The following is a 19,388-nucleotide window of genomic DNA, read 5'->3' as shown; positions in this document are numbered from 1 at the left end:
TGTAATGTTTCTTACTAATGCATTCATGAAATTATTATAAATTCCTTTCTAGGGATTACTTTCTGGGCCCTTTCTGGAGATAAAAACTCACAAAGGCCAGGCGCGGTGGCTCACGCCTGTAATCCTAGCTCTTGGGAGGCCGACGCGGGCGGATTGCTCAAGGTCAGGAGTTCAAAACCAGCCTGAGCAAGAGCGAGACCCCATCTCTACTACAAATAGAAAGAAATTAATTGGCCAACTGATATATATATAAAAAATTAGCCGGGCATGGTGGCTCATGCCTGTAGTCCCAGCTACTCGGGAGGCTGAGGCAGAAGGATCACTCGAGCCCAGGAGTTTGAGGTTGCTGTGAGCTAGGCTGACGCCACGGCACTCACTCTAGCCTGGACAACAAAGTGAGACTCTGTCTCAAAAAAAAAAAAAAAAAAAAAAAAAACTCACAAAGAAACAATTTAAAATGAAAGAATTTATTTTAATATAATGATATATATATGTGCACATATACTATTTTAAAAATAAGCATGTAAATTATAATCATTAAAAAACATAAACCAGCCCTAATTTATTATTATCAGAGTAAAAGAGCACATATAGAGGTCAGTCTAACATTGCTGCACTTGCCTTTTAAAGTTAGAACACATAAAATATTTATCGCATTGTATTTTATCTAATTTCAGCTTTCATGTTATCATCAAGTATAAATACCCTTAGGAATATACCACCTGATAACTTACATTCACATAACCAGTCTTTTATCAGTTATTAAAGTACCATTAAATCACCTAAAATGAGTAATCTAAAAAGATCCTAGTCTAAATTAAAACCCTGAGGAATTAAAACTTTTTACACAATAGTTTTGGTTAAGTGCAATTTCATGTATGTACTACTTTGTTTAAGGTCATACTTGGTAAGGCATAGTAAAAATAAAATCTACATAAATAACAATCTAATATTTATATTTAATGTCTTGCTACAAAGTTTTGTTTCCCTAAAAAGTAGTTTTTGCATATCATTCTGGACCTCTTCACCCATTTGCTGGCTTATTTGCTTTACATACAGTAGTTAAAATTTGTGCACTAAGCTGAGCTGCCTTTACAATGGTGGTTCACACAAAATGTACCTGAAGAACTACATGTCAGAGAGTTCATGTCCATGCTCAACCATGGCTTGCACAAACTGCTTGAAGACCCGATCCATGTAAGTAGATTGCCTTGGCCAGATTCCCTCCAGAAAACCAATATGGCCTCCATGAGATGTAAGGACCAAAGCAACATTAGGGTTTTGCTTAGCTGTTTCAATTGGAATAGCTTGAGGAGAAAAAGGAATAGCAGTAAGAGAGAGAAAAATAATCATTATTTTTTGTTAGGAAAAGTGTATTCCCTTATCATTTCTAATCAATATAAATCAAAACACCATAAAATAATATTTATAGAGGATAACTAAATGGGATGAGTCTGACTAACTTATATCAACCACCTATACATTTTTTTTTTGAGACAGAGTCTCGCTTTGTTGCCTAGGCTAGAGTGAGTGCCGTGGCGTCAGCCTAGCTCAGAGCAACCTCAAACTCCTGGGCTCAAGCGATCCTACTGCCTCAGCCTCCTGAGTAGCTGGGACTACAGGCATGCGACACCATGCCCAGCTAATTTTTCTATATATATTAGTTGGCCAATTAATTTCTTTCTATTTATAGTAGAGATGAGGTCTCGCTCTTGCTCAGGCTGGTTTTGAACTCCTGACCTCGAGCAATCCACCTGCCTAGGCCTCCCAGAGTGCTAGGATTACAGGCATGAGCCACCGTGCCCAGCCTAATCACCTATATTCTTATAACAGTTCATGTTTATGGTCATATACTGGACCCTCATTTTTGGAAGAATTAAATCTCAATCCTAGATTTAATCATAACACAAAAATATAGGCCAACTCTTATTTTGAGAAATTATAGTAACATAATTCATGGAATGGTGAATCCTTACATTATGTTCTAAGTTTCCTACTTAGGTATTATACCAGGGAACAAAACTAATCTTAGCACCTTTGTGAGAGTCATTAATTCATTATGTAGGATTTTGATTAACTTTATATGACATTAGACTCTTAAGGTCAATCGGTGGTTGTATTTTTTTTTCGAGACACAGTCTCACTCTGTTGCCTGGGCTAGAGTGCCGTGGTGTCAGCCTACCTCACAGCAACCTCAAACTCCTGGGCTCAAGCAATCCTCCCGCCTCAGCCTCCCAAGTAGCTGGGACTACAGGCATGCGCCATCTTGCCTGGCTAACTTTTTCTATTTTTTAGTAGAGATGGAGTCTTGCTCTTGCTCAAGTTGGTCTCAAACTCCTGAGCTCAAATGATCTGCCCGCCTCGGTGTCCCAGAGTGCTAGGATTACAGGTGTGCACCACTGTGCCCAGCCCAATTGGTGGTTGTATTAAGTTTTGATAATTATAAATATGATTTATATAGAAAAAACATATATATATAGCAAACAAAACAAAAAAAGATGAATAAAATTCTCCCAAACAGTAATACTGTTTATCTTTGAGTGCTAAAACATGGGGTGAATTTTCCTTTTTCTTCCTTCTCTGAATTTTTTATTTGTAGTTAAAAGAAAAACTTTATTTTGCAAACATAGTTGCTGTATTAACTATAATTCACCAGTAATGACTGTCTTTTCATATTCTCTGCAAAATCTGAGTATAAACTATAAGGGCTATGAATTAAAGTGTTTTTTTCTTCCTTCCTTGAGTTCAGACAGTGATAATGTTTTAAGATCTATAATGGATTGAAACCTGGCATGGGAAGTGTTTTGATTTCAGATACTGCTAAGTCTTATCTCCCTAATTAAGATGACGTGGCTGATGCAATAATTAGACCTTCACAACTTGGGCTGAGTTTTAGGGATAAATGAGCTAATTAAAGGGAAGCTCTCCCTATCCCACACCCCTCTAAGGAAACAAAGGAAGCAGACACACTATGAGAGAACTGGGCCCCTTCCAAGAAGTTACTGCTACCTACAAAAATTGCCTTTAGACAATGATCTAAAGTTGACCCCTGACAACACTCTGAAGAATAAACTGAGAGACGTGACAGGAAAGCCCCAACAAGCCAAGTTCTTATCCAAAAGGGGTCTTGAACTCACATCTTTAGCTAGCTATATCCATCTCAAGGCAGAATATTTAAAAGTGAACATCTATCTTGGGATCATGTGTGGGAATTTAAGAGGGTGGGGAATGACTGATACTATTTTTTTTTAATTTAACTACAATTTTTTATGTATAAAATTTTTCTTTTTTCTTTTTTTTTCCCAAAGTGACTTGTTGAAGATACTATTTTTGCTTTATTTTTTTCACCATACATTTAGAGTGCTTCATTTGCCTCTAATGGGATTATTAAGAGCCCCAATTTCACACTCTGGATACACTCAGAAATTTCTAACATTGATAGTTACAGTCACATCAGAAGAACAAAAGGCTGTGCCACACTTGAGTCATGTGAAAGGCGCTGGCTGCCTGCTCTCTCAGACTGCAGACAATTGCCCACTATTTCAGTGTGGCAAGGCTATTTTAAGGGCTTGGGAAAGAATAGGAAGTAATAAGCTTAAACTTCGCCCAAGTGGGTCAGGTTAAAATGTTGGGAATTTGTTGTTGGTAGAAAGGTCACTGAAATATAAAAATGGATAGAGGACTCTTACTAGACTTCCTTAATTCAACGAAAATACACTAAATAATCACCATGTAGTTCAACTGATATTGAAGTTCAGTTTCATTTTCTGATTTGTGGTCAAAGGCCAAAAGTTCCAGCTACCTAAAATTACTTGCGATTAATCATAAACCACACAACAAAATGTGATCTCTTAGAGAAATGATAGGTACTTTAAAAAATATATATATATATACAGGGGGATCTTCTGAAATTTCCAGAATACTTATGTGTTATATTTGTAGTCAGAATAAATTTTTAAACGAAATACTTGGGGAAGATGGTTTTAAACTGTAATATTTAGGGGGAAAGTAAGGAGAAAAAGTTTTATAAAATACTTTGAGAAATTTCATTAGAAAAAAATTATAATAGAGGTCAAGTCTATTGATCCTTAAGCTAGTATGATTACTTCTAATCGTCTTATATTGCTTCAATGTATGAACACATGCATACGTAACTCTACCAAATTTCACATTTCTCAATTAAGAAAACAAAGTTAATTTTAGAATAATTTTATTTTCTACAGTATCCAGGAGGAAAACAAAGACTGTTTCACTTTCTATATGATCTTCTAGTCCAAATATGCTCCATTCATTGAGATATTCAAGGCCATTGTGTTTGAAAAGTCTCAAGTTCTCTTCCATGTTAAAAGGGAAGAAAAACTTCAAATTTTTCTGTATAAGAACCTCAGGAAGAATAGGCAAGTGATGACAGTGTTCTCTCTTTTTTTTTTTTTTTTTTTTGAGACAGAGTTTTGCTCTGTTGTCTGGGCTACAGTGCCCTGGCGTTAGCCTAGCTCACAGCAACCTCAGACTCCTGGGCTCAAGCGATCCTCCTGCCTCAGCCTCCCGAGTAGCTGGGACTACAGGCATGAGCCACCACGTCCGGCTAATTTTTTCTATATATTTTTAGTTGTCCAATTAATTTCTTTCTATTTTTAGTAAAGATGGAGTCTCGCTCTTACTCAGGCAGGTTTCGAACTCTTTTTTTTTTTTTTTTTGAGACAGAGTCTCCTTTTGCTGCCCAGGCTAGAGTGAGTGCCGTGGCGTCAGCCTAGCTCACAGCAACCTCAAACTCCTGGGCTCAAGCAATCCTGCTGCCTCAGCCTCCCAAGTAGCTGGGACTACAGGCAGGCGCCACCATGCCCGGTTAATTTTTTCTATATATATTAGTTGGCCAATTAATTTCTGTCTATTTTTAGTAAAGATGGGGTCCCGCTCTTGCTCAGGTTGGTTCTGAACTCCTGACCTCGAGTGATTCGCCCGCTTCGGCCTCCCAGAGTGCTAGGATTACAGGCGTGAGGCACTGCGCCCGGCCTGGTTTCGAACCCTTGACCTTGAGTGATCCTCTTGCCTTGGCCTACCAGAGTGTTAGGATTACAGGCGTGAGCCACTGCACTGGGCCAACAGTGTTCTCTTGAGGCAAAGATACTATAACGTAATCTCCAAAAAACAGTGCATTTGATAAGAAGGAAATGTTATAAAAATGAGAACAAGCAAAATATTGAGTCCTGTTTGTTCTGAAGCTCTTACAATGGACCAGATAAGGGTCAGATAAAATGTTTTAAAAAGTGATCGGAAACATTTAGATACTAAGTCATGAATATGTATGGGTGTTTTATCACAGTGGAAAATATTTTATTTATTACATTATCTTAAAAAGAGCAATATTTTATTTGTTGGAGACAGAGTGTCTCGCTGTTGCCCAGGCTGGAGTACAGTGGTGTGATCATAGCTCACAGCAACCTCGATTCCTGGGCTCAAGGGCTCCTCCCGCTTTAGCCTCCTGAGTAGCTAGGACTGTAGGCACATGCTACCGCATCTAGTTGATTTATTTTTTTTGTACACTATGATGCCCAGGTTGGTCTCGAACTAACTCCTGGCCTCAAAGGATCCTCTCGCATCAGCCTCCTGAAGTGCTGGGATTACAGTCATGAGGCACCATGCCTGGCCTAAGAACAATATTTTTAAAAGTTAATTCATGTCAAAATATATGCAAAGATGTTAATTTTACCGTGACTAGGTGAGAAAACATCATCCACAGAATTTAGACACAACACTGGAATGGCTACTGACTTCAGTCTACGATTTGGACTGGCATCGGTATAATAATCATCGATTGTTGGGTATCCAAACATGACTGAAGTGAATCGTTTATCAAACTCTCTGACGGATTTAGCCTGAAAAACAAAAACAAATTATACCTATTCTTGGAATGAAAAGAAGAAATAAAAATATTAAAGTTTCTCTCTCCTACCTTCATGACATGATCCATATCAATTTGTTTTACAAACATATGCCGGTGCCTGGAACAAAAGAATTTTGGAAGTAAAAATTAAGGTCAGTCCTATCTTAATCATACCTAAAATACATATACAGTAGGAGTTGTACATTGATGTTGGTAAAGTTATTTTTTTAAAGGACTTTTTCTTTTTTTGGAGATAGGGTCTTGCTCTGTGGCCGGGGTTAGAGTGCAGTTCCATCATCATAGCTCACTGCAGCCTCAAACTCCTGGGCTCAAGCGATCCTCTTGCTTCAGTCTTGGGAGTAGCTGGGACCACAGGCAGGTGTTAACAGGCCTGGCTAATTTTTTTGAGAAATTTTTTGTAGAGATGGGGCCTCACTATCGCCCAGGCTGATTTTCAACTCCTGGCCTGAAGCAATACTCCCGTCTCAGCCTTCCAAAGTGCTAGGATTTTAGAAATGAGCCATCCTGCCTGTCCAAAAGTACTTTTCTTTGATTGAGGAAGAATGAGCAAATATTGTAATAATAAAAATAAGTGTTGTTTCATAACAAATTGTACATATACATTGCTACTAATAAACCAATTTTGTCAAAACTGCCTTAAGCCAGAATCTTCCATTTGGATAAATTACCCCAATGATGGTATTTTAAAAATTGCTATATTCAAAATTAGAATATTTTTGCATACTTAATTTTTAAAATGTTGGTCATTTTTCTTGTACAGCTGATGTTTTAATTCAAATCAACTTTTCTCTGTTCTTGCTACTGTCCCCCATTTCAGTGAGCACTTGAATAATTAATGATATGATGATTCTTTAGTATTTTTTAGCAATATTTATAATCAATATCTGTAATATAACAAACAAGTTAAGTTTAATCCAATGTTTAATGTCAACTCAAAAGATAACTATGGTTTTCAACAAGTCATGTACAAATTATACTTTCTGAGTTTATATTTAAGTTACTTAAAAATTCAAGGTAACATATAATAAAAAATAAATAGAAACACCTCCATGTTCTTTGCTACCAGTTTAACTGTCAGAAGACACACAGACAATTCCAGAAAAACTAATGCAAAGACAGTATTTTGGTAATAGAAGAACTGTGAGGGCTGGGTGCCATGGCTCCCACCTGTAATCCTAGCAATTTGGGAGGCCCAAGTGGGAGGGTTGCTTGAGGCCAGGAGTTCAAGACCAGCCTGAGCAACATAGAGAGACCCGTCTCTACAAAAAAAAAAGAAAAAAATTCATTCCAGATGGGAAGAAAAAAAAAAAAAAAAAAAAAAAAAAAAGAAAAATTATCTGGACATGGTGGCACACACTTGAGAGGCTGAGGCAGGAGATCAACTGAGCCCAGGAGTTTGAGGTTTCTGTGAGCTAGCCCAGGCAACAGAACGAGACCCTGTCTCAAAAACAAAACAAAACAAAACAACCTGAAACTGTGAGAACAGAGAATGTCTAAGTGAAGTGCATTCTCCCAAGTCTCTATAACATTCCATCCCCACATGCTTAAGGAGCCATCTTATTCAGCACTGAAATCACTTAATACATTACTTACCACCCAGGAAAGAATTTGGTACTGAGAAGATTAGTAACAAGTAGAAAGTCCAAGGAAATAACTCATAACATTACTTAACTCATTCCATGCTAATGATTTTACCCTTCTAGAATCGAGAGTGATTAGAACAGTGATCTTCAAATTGGGGCACATACCTTTGGGGTTGTACAGATAATCCACTGGGATTCAAAAAGAAAACATCACAACTTTTATCTATATTTTTAACTTATACATAAGTTTTTTTATTTCTGTATGCATTTACAATACAGAGAACATTTTGGTACACTAATAAATGCACATAATGTATAAATAAATATACATGTGTTGGTAGTGTTATGCTTTATAACTTTTTTGCTGTTAGGTCATTTAATCTAAAATGGTTGGCGACAACAACTTTTAAAGATAACTTACTTATTAACTGAAGACTGGAGACAGGTTGTCAAATAGTAATTAAAAAGCAGCCAGTTCAGTGGTTTCTCCAACGACTCTGAGCAAGCAAAAGTATTCCAGCCAACTGAAAAAGTTGCAGCTGCCATCAAAGGAGTTTTGGGCCCAATTTTGCCCAGGTAATTTAGAAGCAGCATTCTAAAATGAGGAGAAACAGGAAACTCAGTGATTAATTTTCTATATTTCTCAAAACATCCTATTTCTAACTATAGACTTTACATGAAGTATGGAGAAGAAAAATATAAACCAGTGTTTAAATCCTCTATCTTGGAAGAGCATGTGAGTATCTTCCAAATTCATATATGTATTTATCTTGCCATCAACCATACTGTGAATGGCACAAATCATAGTTATTTCTTACATATGTATCCTATGAAGTTAAACATGACAGAAATCTACCCTAAGAGTGGTTTTCAAGGTGGCTGTATGTTGGAATCACCTGGAGAGTTGTTTTTTGTTTTGTTTTTGAGACAGGGTCTCCCTCGCTTTGTTGCCCAGGCTAGAGTGCCATGGAGTCAGCCTAGCTCACAGCAACCTCAAACTCCTGACCTTAAACGATCTTCCTGCCTCAGCTTCCCAGAGTGCTCGGATTACAGGTGTGAGCTACCACACCTGGAGAGTTTTTAAAACTACTGTTGATATCTGAGTTTCACCCCAGACATTCTGAGTTAATTGGTCTAGGTAGCCATCCTAGTCACCTAGGATCCTTGTACACAGTATCACGTTTCTAAAGGGTTCCCTACCCTAGAGTTAGACTTTCTGAGTTGTGGTAGAACAGTTGGCTCCTAAAGCATTTGGGTTATTAAATATGAAATGTTGGGTTGGGCTGGGCACGGTGGCTCATGCTTGTAATCCTAGCACTCTGGGAAGCTGAGGTAGGTGGATTGCTCAAGGTCAGGAGTTCGAAACCAGCCTGAGCAAGAGCGAGACCCCCATCTCTACTAAAAATAGCTACTAAAAATAGAAACAAATTAATTGGCCAACTAAAAATGTAGAGAAAAAATTAGCCGGGCATGGTGGTGCATGTAGTCCCATGCTACTAAGCAGCCTGTAGTCCCAGCTACTCGGGAGCCTGAGACAGAAGGATTGCTTGAGCCCAGGAGTTTGAGGTTGCTGTGAGCTAGGCTGATGCCACTGCACTCTAGCCAGGGCAAAAGAGTGAGACTCTGTCTCTAAATAAATAAATAAGAAATGTCCATTTTCGAATCAAAAGATGTAGTTTGTTATATCTCAAACAAGAAGCAGTACAATTGAGCAAAGTGTGTGCTTAAACTATCGACACAGTTTTTCCATCTTAACGGGAGCTTGTTTATGGCAGCAGTGAGGAAGCCTGGAGAGCTAGCGGTGATGAAATCACAAAAGGCGTTTTTCACAGCTTGTTGAGAATTGAATATTTTTCCTTGCAAGAAAGTGGTCCAAAGCCTGGTCAAGATCTGGTGAATATGGTGGATGACAGTGAGTTTCCAAGTCCAGCTGCTGTAGTTTTAGCAGCGTTGTTTGTGCAACATGTGGTCAAGTGTTGTCTTGCAAGAGAATTGGCCTGTCTCTACTGACCAATGTTGGCTGCTTAATTGCAAGCATCCTCATCATTTTTTCCAATTGGTTGCAGTGGACATCTGCCGTAATCGATTGACTAGGTTTCATGAAGCTATAGTGGATAATACCAGCGCTGGACCACCAATCAGACACCACTAGCTTTTTTGATGAATATTTGGTTTGGACTGTGTTTCAGCACTTCATCTTTATCCAACCATTGTGCCAAACATTTGCGACTGTCAAAAAAGAATCCATGTTTCATCACGTGTAACAATACAGTGTAGAAATGGTCTTTATGCTGTGACAGCAAAAAAGGCAAGCTTCGAGATGATTTCTCTTTTGATACTGGTTTAATTCATGCAGAACCCATTTATCCAGTTTTTTTTTTTACCTTGCCCATTTGTTTCAAATGGTCCAATATTGTTAGAACAGTAATGTCCAACCTTGCTGCTAATTCTTACATAGGTTGAGATGGATTCGCTTCCACTGCAGCTTCCAGCTCATCATTATCCCCCTTGGTCTCAAGTTGCCCATATGGTTCATTTTCAAGATTAAAAAAATTTTTTTTTGAGATGGAGTCTCGCTCTGTTGCCTGGGCTAGAGTGCTGTGGCATCAGCCTAGCTCACAGCAACCTCAAACTCCTGAGCTCAAGCGATTCCCTTGCCTCAGCCTCCTGAGTAGCTGGGACTACAGGCATGTGCCTGGCAAATTTTTCTATTTTTAGTAGAGATGTGGTCTCACTCTTGCTCAGAGTGGTCTTGGACTCCTGACCTCGAGCGATCCTCCTGCCTTGGTCTCCCAGAGTGCCAGGATTACAGGCGTGAGCCATCATCCCTGACCTCATTTTCAAGGTTAAAATCACCAGAACAGAATTTCTCAAACCATCAATGTACTGTGTGTTCATTAGCCACATCCTTTCCAAACACTTTCATGATACTTTGAGCTGTCGGCACTGCATTGATTCCACGACAGAACTTGTATTTGAAAGTAACACAGATTTGTGACATCCATGGTTTCACAAAAATTGCTCTAAAAAAAAAAAATGTGAAAGATAATCACAAGCCAACATGTGCATTTTTTTTTTTTTTTTTTGAGACAGAGTCTTGCTTTGTTGCCCAGGCTAGAGTGAGTGCCGTGGCGTCAGCCTAGCTCACAGCAACCTCAAACTCCTGGCTCAAGCAATCCTCCTGCCTCAGCCTCCCGAGTAGCTGGGACTACAGGCATGCACCACCATGCCCGGCTAATTTTTTTTTTTGTATATATTAGTTGGCCAATTAATTTCTATTTATAATAGAGACGGGGTCTCGCTCTTGCTCAGGCTGGTTTCAAACTCCTGACCTCGAGCAATCCTCCCGCCTTGGCCTCCCAGAGAGCTAGGATTACAGGCGTGAGCCACCACGCCCGGCCCAACATGTGCATTTGAAAGGCTGAAGATGTACCTTCACAATAAACATGAAACAAGTGTTAAAGTGAAATATCAGAGATATCAACTGTCAAACTTAGTACTTAAGGAAATTGGAAATTTCATACTTAATAATCTAATAGCTTGTTTTCTCTTCCTATTCCTTCCTGTTATTTGTCCTTATCTCCTATCACATATTTTCCACTTTTTCTTTTTGTTCTATTAACTTTCTTGATTGTGTCTTAATTCTAGTTTGGTGAGAGGGACCATAATTGAGTTTAATCTAACAACAATGTCAAAAATCTAAGTTTAACAGTGCCAGCTACAAGAAAGGATGATATCCTAATTCTATTTCTCAGTAAATTTTCGGTACTTGATTTCTTCAATTGCCCAGGTTCTGACATAGAAGAAATGGGTTAAAATTCTCCTTCATTTTTTCTAATCCAAATGACTTGCAGGGTGAATGTGATGGCAATTTTAGATCAAGTGCACTGCTTGTATACAGTACTGTGGCTCACTAGGCCATTAAAGGATAATGCTGACTCTCCCACGAAGGGTTCATTCTAGGGTCCCAGTTTTGTTGACCCTACTCTTTAGCGGGAGGTCAGTAATTGCTGGGAGGAGGGTAAAATGCACAAATTGGAAGGGCTGAAAGGGAAACTCAGGAGTAGGAAGATCCAGGAGTAGACGTGACCGAGTAGGTGAGAATAGTTCTTGGTTATTACTTAACAGCAAAATAATGCCAAGATGTTACCCCAAAACAGGGTGTTTTTTTTCTTTGACAGGAAAAGGACCCCCTTTTCTCATCAAATAGTAATAAAAAAACTACAAGGAAACAGAGAGAGATGGAAAAAGAACCCCTGGATTAAGAGACTTAAGAGACATGCCAATCCCAATGCATAGAGCTTATCTAGCTTCTGATTCAAATAATGTGAAACCAAACAAACAGATGAACAGTTGGAGAAATGTGAACACTGACTGAATATGTGATGTTAGTTAAGAATCTTTAATTTTGTTCAGGTGTCATAATGGTATTGTGGTTTGGGTTTGTTTCTTTGTTTTTAAAGAGAGACTCCACCATTTAGAGATACTAATTGGGCCAGGCACAGTGGCTCATGCCCATAATCCTAACACTTTGGGAAGCAGAGGCTGGAGGATTACTTGAGCCCAGGAGTTCGAGATCAACCTGGTCAACATAGTGAGACCCCATCTCTACAAAAGTTACAAAAATTAGCCAGGCGTGATGGTATGGACCTTTGGTCCCAGCTACTTGCAAGGCTGAGGCAGAAAGATCACTTGAACCCAGGAGTTTGAGGTTGCAGTGAGCTCTGATCATGCCACTGTACTCTAGCTAGCCTGGATGACAGAGCAAGATCCTGCCTCAAAAAAAAGAAAGAAAATCAATGTTGTATGAGATCTGGGTTTACAATAATAATGAAATTTCCCTTTACATAATGAATAAAGGGCCACAGGGTAGGAATTGTGGTAGGGCCTGAACTCTGTGTAGCTAAACATATATATAACCTGCCATTGCTTCCTAGCTTGCTTTCCTATTAGTGCTTACTACTCAGGAGTCCTACAGCTGATGGTCATAAAGATTCTTAGCTCTTTTTTTTTTTTCCTGGACAAGTGAAGCAATGGGAGTGGAGAAGGAAGAAAGGAATCTGTAACTGGTTGTGATCAATTAGTTGTAAACACTACTGCACTGAGACCAACCTCTTAGCATTCTTCATTGCTCCCACAGATAACATCACCCTTGTGAAACCTGAGGTTAGTTTTAGAGATATCTTCCAGGCCCTACATCCCCAGTGGACTGCTGGCCCCACACTGACCAGTGGTCCATACCAAGGAACTGACTCAACTGGTCTTTCGACCTCCAGCCAGGAACTGGCTCAGGACAAGACAGTTTCTACATCCCTATGGTTCCACCTGGAACCCAGCCAATCAGCAGACTCAACTGCCTCGCCCTTTGCCTGCCAAACTATCTTTAAAAATCCTTTCTCCCAAATTCTCTGGGAGACATATTTGAGAATTTCCTCTCTTCTCCTCACATGGCGCCTGTGATATTAAACTCTTTCTCCGGCCGGGCGCGGTGGCTCACGCCTGTAATCCTAGCTCTCTGGGAGGCCGAGGCGTGCTGATTGCTCAAGGTCAGGAGTTCAAAACCAGCCTGAGCAAGAGCGAGACCCCGTCTCTACTATAAATAGAAAGAAACTAATTGGCCAACTGATATATATATAAAAAATTAGCCGGGGCCGGGCGCTGTGGCTCACGCCTGTAATCCTAGCTCTTGGGAGGCCGAGGCAGGCGGATTGCTCAAGGTCAGGAGTTCAAAACCAGCCTGAGCAAGAGCGAGACCCCGTCTCTACTATAAATAGAAAGAAATTAATTGGCCAACTGATATATATATATATAAAATTAGCCGGGCATAGTGGCGCATGCCTGTAGTCCCAGCTACTCGGGAGGCTGAGGCAGAAGGATCACTCGAGCCCAGGAGTTTGAGGTTGCTGTGAGCTAGGCTGACGCCACGGCACTCACTCTAGCCTGGACAACAAAGCGAGACTCTGTCTCAAAAAAAAAAAAAAGGAAAAAAAAAAAAAAATTAGCCGGGCATGGTGGCGCATGCCTGTAGTCCCAGCTACTCGGGAGGCTGAGGCAGAAGGATCGCTCGAGCCCAGGAGTTTGAGGTTGCTGTGAGCTAGGCTGACGCCACGGCACTCACTCTAGCCTGGGCAACAAAGCGAGACTCTGTCTCAAAAAAAAAAAATAAATAAAAAAAAAAAAATAAACTCTTTCTCCGTGGCAACACCTGTCTCTGGGTATTGCTTTCCTCTTGAGCAGTGGGCAATGAAACTGGATGGGCCGTGACAGTCAGCGTTGGGTGATTTGATAATTATTAGAGCGGAATGATGAGTTTACGGGGATACTTCTGTCTTTACTTTTATACATATTTGGAATTTTCTATACATTTTTGAAGCTTATTTATCAGCTTATTGGGAGACTGGGATCTGATTGGGTCTAGAGTGGCGTGGGTTCCTTGCCTAGGCTCAGTTTTGGCTCAAAGCTCACACTTGGCCTCAGGCATCACAGGTTTGGGGATCACAGGGGACAGGGCATAAGGATCTTCCCAGACTATGCTTTTGTCTGTTGCATCTCCATAAGAAAAAAATGTGTCAAGCTGTAAAACACATCCCCAAGTGGTAAGCCCACTTGGGACCCTGTCACAGTGCTAGGCAACTAGAAAGGGTGCTTTCTTCAAACAATTTACAAGACATTAATATTCATCCAGCTGTAAAGGCTAATGGTCAAGTTCTGCCTCCAGGCACTGAGGGTTCAAGGCAGCATGAATAGACATTTCCCAGGAGCTTCTGAATAGAGAATCTGGGCCTGTTTATGTAAGGTCTGGCCTTTTAAAAAGTCAAGCATTTGTACGATTAAGGGAAAAAAGTTCAGCTGTCACCCCATTCTTTAAGGTCAAGAATATTATGGGGCAAAGGAAAGAGAAGCTAAATTCTGTCCATTAAGCACAACTCAGAGATTCTGTCTGGGTTTTCTGCATTGATTCAGAGTTCTTCTTTTAGTAGGTCAAGTCAGACCTTCCATGCTAATGTAAGAAATGTATTCTTTTCTCTTAGTTTTATGTTTATCAGAAACTAAAAAGCTGTAGTTAAAGCCTATTTTTTAGAGTGTATCATTTGTAAAGGCTGTTCATTTTCAAGTAAATAAAGTAAGCTATTTCGAAAACTGAAATGACAAATCAATTACAGAATTAAGGAAAAATATCATTCTCAAGTTATTTCCTGATTTTAAAAAGTAGTTTTGGACAATGGTTTAGGGAATCCAAAGCATGGTAACATGCCAGATGATAAAAATTTTGAATTTCCTTAAGCTGTCACTAGAACACCAACCAAAAACAATTATTAGTAGAAATAGGCCTTTATGTAAACATGGCAAATAAAAGTTCCACATAAGGCCCAAAGTAATGGCGAGCAGCACAAATTATAATAGTCATGTGCTAAAAATAGCAGCTGGAGTAGGGGGTGAACAATCAAATTTCAGTGTCTAGGACAGCGCTCCACAGCAGGTCCATTTGACCAGTAACAAAACAAAACAAAACACACCACCACCTGGGGAAAAATAATTTTGAAGGCCACTGGGGTTGGAAAGAGCAATAGGTGATTATTTCTGTGACTGGAGGGATGAAAGTCGTGCTACCAGTTCAGTTTCCCAGGCAGCGAGAGGGTGGCTGGGAGGGCGTCAGGGAACCAGGACGTCAGCGTGGCAAACGCCGAGTGACGCGAACCAACTCCATGGGCCTAAGCTGAGCCCCCAAAGCTCACAAACCCCAGAGTCCTTGCGTCCTTTTTGCTGCAGTGACTGGTAGTCGGATGTCCATTAAATTGTTAAAATTCACCTGCATTCCTTCCTTCCTTCCTTCATGTCAACCATGTGATAAAATATGATAAAAATAATCAGACATTTATTTTAAAATGTCTATGCAGCCGGCTTAGAGCCCTCTGAAAGAGATAGCCAACAAGATTGCTTCCCTGTCAGTATTTTGGAAAGGGAAAACCTTACCCTCCCATTGAAACCCCAGCTGCCAGAAAAGGAGCGGAAGGGAACAGGCTGTGCACATGGTGGATAACTGTCTCCAGGTCTTCAGTGTTAGCACAACAGTAAGTCCTTGGCGTCTGGAAGTAGTGACAAGTAGAGCACAAAAATTAAAATGTGAGGTTAATGATTTGCATAATGCAGAAATGTAAATAAGAGCAAGATGTCATAAATATGAGAAAACAACCTTTGCACATACTACAGTAATAATAATTTATCATTTTCATATCTTGCAGTGCACATATATGCCATTTAAAGTCAACATGGGCCGGGCGCGGTGGCTCATGCCTATAATCCTAGCACTCTGGGAGGCCGAGGCGGGCGGATTGCTCGAGGTCAGGAGTTAAAAACCAGCCTGAGCAAGAGCGAGACCCCGTCTCTACTATAAATAGAAAGAAATTAATTGGCCAACTAATATATATAGAAAAAATTAGCCAGGCATGATAGCGCATGCCTGTAGTCCCAGCTACTCGGGAGGCTGTGGCAGAAGGATTGCTTGAGCCCAGGAGTTTGAGGTTGCAGTGAGCTAGGCTGATGCCATGGCACTCACTCTAGCCTGGGCAACAAAGCGAGACTCTGTTTCAAAAAATAAATAAATAAATAAAGTCAACACAATTTGAGTTAGGTACTAACAAAAAGCTGTGAACATGCAAGGAAGGCTTGATGCAGACGGGGCGAGACCAATATAAATACCTTAAATTAAACAGAAAAGAAATACTGTATGCAAATGTGTTTCCAACTTAACAAGAACAGTCAATTTAGGAAGAAAAAGTGGAGAATTATGTTTTTTTTAATAGAAATGAAATAATCTATGCCTGAAAAAGCCAAAATAATTCTTCATTATAAAACAATCAGGCAAACGAGCAAAGACAGCTTTCTAGCCATGCCACAAAAATTCTAAATTGTAGCTAATTTCTAACTAGGAAACCTTCTTCTCCAATTCGAGTGCTGTTAGTGAAGGAGTGTGGTTTCCTCGTGCTGCCTTTGCTCTAGATCAAGCAAAATAATTCTGATTTACTAATCAAATGTTTTCTTTTACAATAGTATATATGTATTCACATAGCCCCAACTGGATTACACTGCAATGGACACTTAAAATGTTAAAATATGTAAAGCTGATTATGCCTCGATACATAATGCATTAAAACAAATGGTTTTCATGTGAACTTCATCGATAAGGTTTTATTTGCAGCTGAAAAGCAACACGGATGTTTTATTTGAGCTCTGGAAGGAAGAGGCAATCCTCTCCATAGAATATATGTGAATGTGTATGTATGAATAAAGGATATGTGAGAAAAAATAACCAGAAATGTAATAACAAGGAGATAAATCTGTTAATAATACTCTAATAAAAATATGGACACTAGTCATCTGCATACCCAATTTTACTATTCCAACAAACCATGATCACTAAGAAGGTTATGTATCACCCACCATTCAATTGCTAAGAGTCTGAGAAAATTATAGTTTTCAACAATCCCTCCAACTAAATTCATCCCTAAAACATGGCCTATTGCCTAACTGTCATTTTTTTGAAATCTGCAAATATGTAACTCTCCAAAAGACAAATGTTAACCTGACAGTATTTACAATGGCTCACATTTATCAAATCATTGTATTTGTGACCACAAAACCCTGAGGAAGATCCTATCATTATGTCTATTTTATAAATGAGGAAACTGAATTTACAGAGGTTAAATAACTCCTATTAATGAAACATCTTAACAGATAACAAGTGACTATGCTGAGATACTTAAAAAAATACTTTGTAATTAAATGCCCTTGAGGGGCACAAGTTCAGTGTAAAATCTACACTAGAACAGTCTTCTGGCCGGGCACGGTGGCTCACACCTGTAATCCTAGCACTCTAGGAGGCCGAGGTGGGCGGATTGCTCAAGGTCAGGAGTTCAAAACCAGCCTGAGCAAGAGTGAGACCCCCTTCTCTACTATAAATAGAAAGAAATGAATTGGCCAACTAATATATATAGAAAAAAATTAGCCAGGCATGGTGGCGCATGCCTGTAGTCCCAGCTACTCGGGAGGCTGAGGCAGGAGGATCAATTGAGCCCAGGAGTTTGAGGTTGCTGTGAGCTAGGCTGACGCCATGGCACTCACTCTAGCCTGGGCAACAAATCAAGAGTCTGTCTCAAAAAATAATAATAATAATAATAATAATAAAGAACAGTGTCTTCTACCATGCTTATCACAGTGACTTTGGAATTTGTCATGAGAATTTAAGTGAAGAAATCCTTACTCAGCATTTTTATTACACTCAAATCTATTCACACCGCACAGCTCTAAAAGTTCTGAATTTTTTATGAACAGTACTCAACACATCCTCCTGTTATACAGGTTTAAGTCAGTGGTCCCCAACCTTTTTGGCACCGGGGATCAGTTTCATGGAAGACAATTTTTCCACACACAGATTGGGAGTAGGGGGCAGTGATTTTGGGATGACTCAGATACATTTATTGTGCAGTCAAACCTCTCTGCTAACGACAATCTGCATGTGCAGCTGCTCCCCAGCGCTAGCATCACTGCCTCAGCTCCACCTCAGATCCTCAGGCATTAGATTCTCCAAAGGAGCTGCAACCTAGATCCCTGGTGCAGTTTACACAGCTCCTGTGAGAATGGAATGCCCCTGCTGACCTAACAGGAGGCGGAGCTTAGGTAGTGATGCAATCGATGGGGAGCGGCTATAAATACAGATGAAGCTTTGCTTGCTTGCCTGCCACTCACCTCCTGCTGTGCAGCTCAGTTCCTAACAAGCCACGGACGGAATGGGGGTTGGGGACCGTAGCATTAAGCGATGTATGTGTGTATACGTATGGACAAATGCATACATACACATAGACACACACATACACAGCAGAATTAGGATATTAAAAAAATAGCCTATGGAAAATTACTGTGATCATAGAATCTTAGTGTCAGGAAAGATCATAGAGGTTACCTGGTCCCTTATTTATCTGCCAATTCCCTTCGGCCACTGGTTGAAGGCTACTCCTGGAGGACATTAACTCCCTAGCATTTCCAGGCTGCCCTTCAGTGGCTAGGGAAGGCCCCCAGTCAGAGAGATGCAAGTGCTTGCGGTTGACCTGCTCAGCACTCAGGCAGGCATGCGTGGGAATGGGGGGTGCCCAGGGGGTGAGGATGTGAAACCAACTGTCTCTGCTCCTAGGCCGGTTTACCTCCCAGCTGGACCGCCGCAATAACCTCTTCACTGGCTAACTCCCAGTTTTCCTCATAATCGTCTATAATCCTACATCCAATGCAATGTCAGATTTAATCTTCCTAAAGAACACTTCCAGCTCTAATCATGACAGTCTTTCTGCTTAAAATTCTTCATTACCCTTCCATTGCCTACTGAATTAAGTACAAATTCCTCTGCCAAGTGTTCAAGACCTTTTACAATATAATGCCAAGCAACTTTTCCAGCTCTGTATTTTATTATTTCTTCATATGTACAGATTCAGGCCAAGGGGACATTGCTATTCCCTTGTCTACTAGGTTCTTTCTTTCTTTATTTATTTTTGAGACAGAATCTCGCTCTGTCACCCTGGCTAGAGTGCAGTAGCATCATTATAGCTAACTGCAACCTCAAACTCCAGGGCTCAAGTGATCCTCCTGCCTCAACCTCCCAAGTAGTTGGGACTACAGGTGTACAATACCATGACCACCCAATTTTTTCTATTTTTGGTAGAAACAGGATCTCAATCTTGCTCTGGCTGGTTTTGAAATCCTGACCTTGAGAAATCCTCCTGCCTCAGCCCCCCAGAGTGCTAGAATTACAGGTGTGAGCCACCTCCCTCAGCCTGCTAGATTCCTTAATATCCTTGCCATCTGAGTAAATTTTACCTGCTTGGTGTCCTTCACTGTCAACACTGCCTGAT

The 19,388-nt window shown here is 40.2% G+C and overlaps 1 protein-coding gene across 2 annotated transcripts in view; it reads right to left on the bottom strand.

Annotated features, from left to right (window-relative positions):
- Window positions 1–451: 451 nt before the first annotated feature.
- The window catches only part of ABHD3 (abhydrolase domain containing 3, phospholipase), a 43,820-nt gene continuing 24,883 nt past the window's right edge, over window positions 452–19,388 (bottom strand). The window contains exons 5-9 of one of the 2 annotated variants that reach the window (XM_075993599.1): window positions 15,463–15,575; window positions 7,910–8,083; window positions 5,954–6,002; window positions 5,711–5,876; window positions 452–1,307 (exon numbers count right to left, since the gene is read on the bottom strand). In XM_075993599.1, the coding sequence (XP_075849714.1) occupies window positions 1,129–1,307; window positions 5,711–5,876; window positions 5,954–6,002; window positions 7,910–8,083; window positions 15,463–15,575 (681 nt within the window). In that variant the 3' untranslated portion in view covers window positions 452–1,128. Of the gene's footprint in view, window positions 1,308–5,303; window positions 5,649–5,710; window positions 5,877–5,953; window positions 6,003–7,909; window positions 8,084–15,462; window positions 15,576–19,388 lie in introns of those variants that run through there. The other variant, XM_075993600.1, reaches the window with a different exon arrangement.

Source organism: Microcebus murinus, chromosome 17 (assembly GCF_040939455.1).
Source record: "Microcebus murinus isolate Inina chromosome 17, M.murinus_Inina_mat1.0, whole genome shotgun sequence".
NCBI classification, from domain to species: domain Eukaryota; kingdom Metazoa; phylum Chordata; class Mammalia; order Primates; family Cheirogaleidae; genus Microcebus; species Microcebus murinus.
Note: the sequence above shows the minus strand (reverse complement) of the source record. Positions and strands in the feature narration are given on the sequence as shown.